Below are 9559 nucleotides of genomic sequence, written 5' to 3'. Positions count from 1 at the left end.
GCTTCTGTAATGCCTCAAGTTATTTCTCAGGTTGCCCTGTACTACTGCAATTGATGTGCCAACTAGCCACAATTAAAAACCAGAGAAGTTCATTGAAGTGGACTTCAAAATATGGTAGCAGAAAATATTATTTTACTTTACGATGCTCAAGCTGGCCAGATTCCTATATGAGGATACTCCTAATCTCAAAGAGGGTGAAGGAGATGTTGAATCCATAAGTGCTCTGGAAGCATGGAATCATTCTAATTTGCAATGCCGAATTATGTACTGAATGGATTACCTGATTCGCTCTACAATGTGTTTTCAGAAATGAAAATAGCTAAAAAGCTATGAGAATCCCTTAACAGAAAGTATAAAACCGAGGATGTCGGGGCCAATAAGTTTCTTGTAGGCCGCTTTCTGGATTTTAAAATAGTGGATTCTAAGACGATTATTAGTCTAGTTCAAGAAATATAAGTGATTCTTCACGAGATTCATACCAAGGGGATGACTTTGAGTGAATCTTTTCAAGTGACTGCTATTGTTGAGAAGCTACATCAGCTTGGAAGAATTTCAAAAACTATTTGAAACACAAGCGAAAGGAGATGAATGTTGAAGAGCTCATTGTTCAACTTCGCATCGAGGAAGATAACAAGAGTTCCGAAAGATGATTGTTTTCTCCAGTTGCTGCCAAGGAAAATGTTGTTGAGCATGGCCAAAGCTCGAAAATGAGAAACTTTTCTCCTTCCAACAAAAAGAAATAGCCAACCACTTGATCTAACTCACAGTGATATATGTGATTTAAAAGGTGTGCAAACACGTGGTGAAAATAAATACTTCATTACTTTTGTTGACGATAGTACAAAGTTTTGTTATGTAAATCTTCTTAAAAGTAAAGATAAAGCAATTGAGAAATTTGTCAACTATAAGAGTGGATTTGAAAACCAACTTAGCAAGAAAATTAAGGTGCTAAGAAATGATCGTGTAGGTGAAGATGAATAATAATTTACTAAGTTTTGTGCTCAACATGGTATCAAACACAAAATAACTTCACATTATTCTCCTCAACAAAATGGCATTGCAGATAGAAAGAATCGCACATTAAAAGAAATGATTGATGCGTTGTTATTAAGTTTTGGTTTACCACATAACATGTGGGGGAAGCTGTTCTAACTGAAAATTACTTTTTAAATAAGGTGCCCCGAATGAGCAAGATAAAAGTCCATATGAGTTATGGAAAGGAGTAACTCCTTCCTACCAATACTTGCAAGTGTGGAGTGTCTTGCCAAGGTAGAAATACCTACTCCAAATAAAGTAAAGATAGGACCAAAAATTGTTAATTATATTTTCAGTTGATATGCTCAAAACAGTAGTGCTTATTGTTTTCTTGTACATGAATCTATATACCTGATATTCAGAAAAACATGATTATGTAATCTAGAAATGCTTCATTCTTTGAACATATATTTCCATACAAATCTAAAGAAGAACCAAGTTCTTCCAATAGATCATACAAGATAATTGAAAAAGAACAAAAGGTTAACCATGAGATTGAACCTAAACGGATTAAGTGAGATCATGAGAGTGAACCTCAAAGCTAAAAGAAAGCAACAATATCATCCGAGGGACCTCAATAGAAAGAAGATATCGATTCCGAAATAGAATCCATTTTACAAAACCATACATGAGAATTAGTGGATCTTCCTTCGGGAAGCAAACCACTAGGCCGTAAATGGATTTTCAAACGAAAAATGAAATAAGATGGAACAGTGAATGTCGAGGATAAGCATAAGGCTTTTAATGATTCTGATAAAATCAATAAAGAATCATCTATGTTAAAGAGAAGTGGGGCCGCTTTGAATAAATTATTAGGCTCAATTCTTGACCATCTCGCATAACCTAGCATGTGTTCATAACCAAAACGAACACGATAATGAAAATTGAATAGTATCAGGAAGAGTATTGTGTGAAGTATATATTAATTTACATAAACGACAGAACAGTTCAATGACATCATATCTACTGGTCAGTTAAGAAAGCAAATATATTTCAGAAGGGAAGGTTCAAAGGATAACACCTACCTATCCTATGCAGAATCTAACTGTAGAACTTTATCACCAAGATTTTCTCAGTTTTCATTAATGTGGAGGATTGTTTGAAATTTCAAGTAAATTAAAAGTTTGAATAAAAATTATGTCTCATGAATGTGGTAGCGTCTTTTGGCTCTCTTCATTCTTGATTTAGTTGTGACTCATGATTGTAGAAATGTATTTTTACTTTCTACATTCTTGAGTTAATTGAAGACTTTTGGCTCTTCTTATTCAAACGGTCCAATTAATTTTGCATAACTCTTGGTGTACATTTTAGATCTTACAAATAGTGAGTTCATTTCCTAATTCCATATACAAAAAAATGATTTTACAAACACTCAAGATCTCTCTCAAGCATTCTCTTGCATTTCATATTGTTAGGCTTTCATTTGTCCTCCGTTAAATTTCGGTGATAAAGTGAAGGTACGTTTTCAGTTCTCCGGTATAGTGACTTCATGATAAGTTGCTGCAAGATTTTTCTGTTGTTTCCAGGAAAAGAGTTGTCGTCCAGATCCTCGAATATAATACTTATATACCCAACTAAGGAAGTAGCCAAAAAATGACAACACTCAATTAATATTAACTTACATAAGCTCTTGCTATTCTAAATGACATAGATGTGTATATCGGGTTTCTAACTTCAAAATTTATTTTCTCTGTTCTGTATACGACAAGAATCAATGATGTCTGGTATGAATTGCGAACAACAAAGTCTACAACGATCCATCCAATTACCATTTAATTTTTCTAATTTCCCCCTCGAATCAATTGTCAAATGTGTTTAAAAAAAATCATGGTAGTCATCATCTTTCAATTGTCGCTTTTTGTTCAAGCTCTGTAACGTATCCAATACCTCATCCTAAGCATGAAAATAACATATTATTATATTTATATTTCATATATACAAACCAATAATTCAATTTTTTTTTAAAAATATACAAATCTGGACTGTTGTATACATGCAAAATATTTCAGAACCATTTCTCCGACTATACTCACTCACAATTTTTGTATGACAATTGATGATATTTTCTTTCAATGTATTCTCAAACAACAAATCACAGAATTCAAGACCACAAATTTTGAATATTTCTTCTTCCTACATAGTACCACTACAAGAACAACAATATGGTTGACTCCAATGAAATTAAAAAATAAATTAATTTGAAAAATGGTAAGAGTTGTACCTTAATTTTTTTCTTTGTAAGATTATTCATTATGATATTGCGCTATTTGCCCGAGACTTCTTAACAACCACAAAATTATAAAAGAAAAAAAAACTATAAATATAACCAATTAAAAACAACATAAACTTCTAAAATTAGTCCAAACACCGCATACAATTAAATTAGTAACATAAAAAAAAGACAAATTAAACAATGCAAAACATACAAAAATTAACGTCAAACACTTGATTGCCATTACAAAGAAGAAGAAAAAAGCAAATGGTTGTACATGACTGACCGAAGAAACTGTTGTACAACCGATTGAAATCACTAATTCTGAAATACAATCAAAGTTAATTTTGAAATTGATTGCATGAACATACATTTTTTCCACCAATCAAATGAAAAAAAATACCAAATACATGAAAAAGTGAATTCCTTAAATCAAAGTCCAAGATTTGTGAGCTGTGATCTGCATCCCTTTTGGTTATCGTGACTCAAGGAAACCATCTAATCCATGCAAAAAATACTAAAATCATCCTATTTCTTGATGCATTCATTTATACATATTGTTTTGACCTTTAAATTTTCACTCATGTAAAAGCCCTTTCCTCTACTTTTTAGATTCGTTAATATAATGTGGTTCAAAGTATATCCTCGAAATATTTATTCGTGGGGATGAAGTACTAATCCTAATACACGAAGAAAAATTTGTTCATGCTAGACACAATGCATATGCTGCAGAAGAAAAATATGTAGCTCAAATACAAACCAACAAGGAAGAAAAGCCGAAATTCTCCATGAAAATATGTTGCTGAAATTGAACTAATGAATAAACTAGAATAAATTGACAAAAAATGTGGCAAAATCCCCAAACCAAACAAATGTCATAAAAATTATCGAAATCAAACAGATATATAAAAACTTAGAGAAACTCACTGTCTTCATCACTTGCTTCAGCTTGTTACCTCGTCCGCCTAAATTTCATTATCCGTCAGTGTCAGTAGGTTCTTTCGGGAGAAACTTCATGAATATCATCATCAAAGACTACTCAATATTACATTCAAACTATACATTTTGACATAAAAATTAATTGAATGTTATTATTTAGGTAGTATAATCAAGTTTTTATAGACTCTAATTAGATATTTTTTATATCAATTTAGGTATCACATTTTAACTTCACAAATGACACATCAAAAGTCACTCAATATATTTGAGACAATATTTTTTATATCCCAAAATAATAAAAATTGAGTCTTAAAAGAGTAAAATCGAATATATGTGGGATCAAATTAGATATTTTTTGTACAAGTTTAGGTACTACATTTTTTATTTACAAATCTCATCACCAAATGACACTTAATATTAAATTCAAACTATATATTTTGATATTCTCAAATAATTGAATTTGAGTATTTAAAAGGTAAAATCAAATATTTGTGGACTCGAATTATGTCTTAATACGTATTAATTTAGGTATCTCATTTTTACTTCACGAATGTCATCATCAATGTCACTCAATATTAACTTCAAACTATATTTTTACATCATCAAATAATTGGATATGAGTATTTAGGGAGTAAAATCATGTATTTGTAGACTCTAATTAGATACTATTTCTACCAATTTAGATATCACATTTTAATTTCATAAATGACATCATCAAAAGGCACTTAATATTACTTTAAACTCAAGTATTTTCTTACACATTTGAAGTATTCAAATAGCCAAATCAAATATTTGGAACCCCAAAATAGGTACTTTATCGGTCAAAATAAGTACTTTTTCTAATTCAACGATGAGTGAGAACCGTGTTTTTTCAAAAATTAGATGACATGAATAGTTTCTCAAAAAATTAGATGACATGAATAAGTCATCTTAACTCTTTTCCATTGAAAATACCAACAATTACTGAATTTATGTTAATCTATAAAAGATCCAGTATTTTATTACATATTTGGAGTATTCAAAGAGTCAAATCAAGTATCTGGAACTCCAAAATAGGTAATTTATAGATCAAAATAAATACTTAATCTTATTTAATGATGAGTGATGAACTATGTTTTTTTTAAAAATAAAATGATATGAATAAGTCATCATAATGCACTTTTCATGAAAAGACCAACAATAATTGAATTTGTGGTATTTTCTTATACATTTAGAATATTGAGAGAGCAAAATCAAGTATCCGAAACCCCATAATAGATACTTTATATGTCAAAATAACTATTTACGCTTAATCTATGATAATTCAGAAACAATATTTTTAAAAATTATATTTAAAATGGAGAAAACATGTGTAATTTTGTAAATAAATAAAATAATATATTTATTTAAATAATAAAATGGCAAAAATGTCAATTTGGGTTGGTAGGGAGTTAAAATTATAATTGTATATTTTCAAGTATTAATTTTTAAAATATTGTGACTATATATTGAATCTTAATTGAAACATTAATATATAATTTTCATAAATTTAACTTATTTTTATGTTGCGATTGTAAATAAATAATGATCTAATCAAAGATATCTAAAAATAGAAATTTTAACCTGATCTTTTAGCGTCGGATTAGGTAACTTCCGTATATATACAATAACAACTGTCTTTGATCTGGCGTCCTCTGTCACAAACCCAAAAAAGAGGGAAAAACCATCTTTCCAAATGAATTCAACAGCTGTGATCTGCGATATTACGTGATTCTCTTCACGATCCTAATTTGGGTACCTGCTGCTTTCACAATAAATCCCAGATTATCCCTAGTTTTTGCGCAAATATACATATATTGATCTTCAGGATTATAACGAAAGAGACAAGAAATGGGCGCTTCTGTATCTGTCCCAGAAAAATCCATCCATGATTTCACCGTCAAGGTATCTTTCATTTGTCCCTTCATCGATCCTTTTAGTGCGTTCGTGCGATTGTAAATAAAAGCGAGGGACCATTAATTTGGTTGGCAAAAACCTCAGAAAGTTTAAAATATTTTTCGTTCGTGGGTCGATACTGATGTTTGCTCATAGTTTATGAAATTGTGGAATGGTATGTCATTCTGAGCAGGGTAGCAAAGGTAACGATGTAAACCTTAACAATTACAAAGGGAAAGTCCTGCTTGTTGTTAATGTTGCTTCCAAATGGTTCGTTCATTATCCTTCTTGCTCTGAAATTTATGTTTCCAGCTCATCTTTTATTGAGATTTTGATTGTTTATCTTTGCTGAAAAAACAGCGGGTTCACGAATTCAAACTACACAGAATTGTCTGACCTTCACACCCGTCACAAAGATAAGGGTTTGTATCTTTACTGTTTCAGCTGTTCGTATGATGCCAGGATTCTGTTCTGAGTTGTTTTAAGGTGTTCTACATAATTGCCAAGGTTTAGGATTAGATGAATATGATCACATTTTGTGTTTTGTTCTTTCTTTCAATACATTTATGTGTTTTAAGAATGAAACTTGCAAGCGGCCAGTTGGTATTGCAACCTCTGCTACCTTTATTTACCATGTTTCCTGTCGGTGGTAATTTGACAAATATCCAGTTAGTGAATGTACCGTGATTGCAGTGGCAGAGCTAGACCGTGGCTTATACGATGGCTAGTTCGAGATATCCTATCTCCAAGAAATTAAGCAAGAAGAAGAGAAGAGAAACAAGAAGTTGTAGAGAAGAAATTTGATTTGCACAAATGTTCCAAAATGAATTATATCACTCTTCTCCTCTATCCTTTATATATTGCAGTAGTAACTAATTTTCCCTCTCTTTCTAACCGTCAATTAAATTGTTTACCTAATCTGCTAGTTTCTTTGGAATGATTCCTGCTCTTTGGCTTCTCTTTACTTTTGTGGCCTGTTTTTATATTATTACCCACCTCATCAAAAAGCACTCATCCTCAAGGTGGAAAGTTGGAAATATGCGCCGGAAGACGGCAAGAGTTTTCCGCCCAGCCATTGGTGGAAAGTTTATTTCTGGAGTAGAATCTTGAAATTCTTGGTCTATTTTACTGGAATTCTGCTCATAGTATTTGTTATCTTCATTCTCAACCAAGAAAAAATAAAATTTGCCCATACCCTGATGCCCAAGGAAGTCCTTGGCATCACAATTATAGCATAAATCTGTTTCTCGTTGAGCTTCCATTCTTGAGTTTCTAAAGAAAATTATCAGCCTGAGGTGTTTGTTGGTAATAAACGAGAAAGGCTGCTGCTCCTTGAATTTCCTACTGCCTTCTCGAACTCCCCTGAGAAACGTGGCACATTAAGACGCATCGATTTCAATTGACTGAATTGATTTGGCGAATTGCAATCCCATGTTTGAGCATTGCGATTAAGTGTTGAGGGCGGTTGAATATCTGAAGGAGAGTTTGATCTGCCAACAATTTGTCCTACTTTTGCATCGATCTGCTGCAATCCAATCGTCAATTCATGCATTGGCCTTGTCAGAAATTTAATATTCGCATTCTGCTTCTAAATCAACACGGCTTGATGTTCCTGTAGGGCTTTAACTTTGAAGAGAATTGATTTTAATCGATCTTGTCTTGTAGCTGCCGCCTTAAACTCAAGCTCACGAGAGCACTAAATGATACGATGTCTAGTTCGGGATAGCCAGTCTCCAAGAAATTAAGCAAGAAGAAAAGAAGAGAAACAAAGTCCAGAGAAAAGATTTGATTTGCATAAAAGTTCCAGAGTGAAATACATCACTATTCTCCTTTATTCCTTATATATTGCAGTAGTAATGATTCTCATATCTCTTTCTAACTGTGGATCCCTTTCTTTCTAACTGTCAATTAAAGTTGGTTACCTAATCTGCTAGTTCTTCAGAATGTTCGTGGCCTTCTTTGCATTAGTGTCTAGCAGGGGCGGGCGGCCCTTATTTTTAAAACTATTACCAAATCTGTTTTTTTATTACGTAAAGTGAGATTTCGCCTGTCTTAAATTGGAATCTTTTTATAAGGTTTTTATTTTCATTGCTGTCAATACGAATTTCTGCCTTTGGCTCCACCTCAAAATAATACATTATATAACAAGAAGTGTAAGAGAAGATTTGGAAAATACCTTTATCTCTTATACTATGATTTTGTCACAGGTTTTGAGATATTGGCCTTCCCTTGCAATCAATTCTTGCGTCAAGAACCTGGAACAAGCCAAGAAGCAGAACAATTTGCTTGCACCAGATTCAAGGCTGAATACCCTATCTTTCATAAGGTAAGTACTTCTGTGTTGGAATTTTACATGCTTAAATAATTATCCCGTGTTTAAAATTGTGAAACCAAAATGGTGGCCTGTGAGTTCTGTGGTACAAGGACAGACTAATTTACAGATTTTGTAGAATCATGGGATAAATTTAAAATTTTCATTTCAGAGCTACTTGTATATATATACAACATATATTCAGTGTTTACAGGATGGAAAACATCTCGTACTGTGTAAAATTATTGTCCTTTTGTGTTACAATATAACTTTTATTTCTCTTTGAAACTTTGATGCATGTTGACAAAATTGCAATAAATTTCTACAAAAAGGTAAAAGTGAATGGCTCGGATACAGCGCCGGTCTATAGGTTCCTGAAAGCAAGTCAAAGCACTTTTTTTGGGTCTAGCATAAAATGGAATTTTACCAAGTTTCTGGTTGATAAAGATGGCTGCGTGATCAAACGTTATGGAACCTCTACCTCTCCATTGGCGATCGAGGTATCTTCGTTTCCCTCTCCCCTTCCTATGCGTGCATGTATAAACTTGTCTCAGCAATGATTAATGTGTCGTTGGCGTTCTTTGACAACTAAGTTTCTATACTTTCTTGCAGGCAGATATAAAGAAAGCACTGGGAGAACTTTAAATCAATTACATTCAGAAGCAGAGTGAATGGTACATTGGATTCAATACGTATGATGATTCCGCCTTGCTTATTGTTCAATAGGAATCAAGGTTGTAGATTGTCTTATTTCCTTTTTTTTTTTGTTGGAATATCAAATTTCGAATCTTGGTCTATGTAAGGTTAGAATTGTTTATACAAGTTTATTAGTCTAACAGGCAATCTATACTAATCTGTTGCTTCCACGGATTGATTCCTCGTGTTATTCTTTCATTTAGCTGTCGTACACTGTTACGTATCGTTACATCTTTCTAGTATCAACCATGGATCATGGTTGTCTTCTATGTTTCGAGATCTTACTTCAAATTTTCGTGGATCAAGTAAGATTTTTTTCCTAATGTCGAGATAATGGCTGTCCCTAATGTGAGCCATTTGATCACCTTGAACATAATAAATCACTAGCTGACAGTTTTACATTTTACTTCTATTGTTTAACTAGGATCATTACGAGTTCGAGTTCGAGTTCA

The 9559-nt window shown here is 32.5% G+C and overlaps 1 protein-coding gene across 1 annotated transcript; it reads left to right on the top strand.

The window, feature by feature from the left end:
• The first annotated feature begins 5811 nt into the window (after positions 1-5811).
• On the top strand, positions 5812-9290 carry LOC140841379 (probable glutathione peroxidase 4). The gene is made up of 6 exons (XM_073208743.1): positions 5812-6109; positions 6294-6370; positions 6461-6522; positions 8308-8426; positions 8744-8911; positions 9024-9290. Exons 1-6 carry the CDS (start codon positions 6056-6058, stop codon positions 9054-9056), a joined length of 513 nt encoding a protein of 170 aa, XP_073064844.1. The 5' UTR covers positions 5812-6055; the 3' UTR covers positions 9057-9290.
• The last annotated feature ends 269 nt before the right edge of the window (positions 9291-9559 follow it).

Source organism: Primulina eburnea, chromosome 9 (assembly GCF_022965805.1).
Source record: "Primulina eburnea isolate SZY01 chromosome 9, ASM2296580v1, whole genome shotgun sequence".
Lineage (NCBI taxonomy): Eukaryota > Viridiplantae > Streptophyta > Magnoliopsida > Lamiales > Gesneriaceae > Primulina > Primulina eburnea.
The sequence above is the reverse complement of the archived record's forward strand: the minus strand, read 5'-3'. Positions and strand labels throughout refer to the sequence as shown.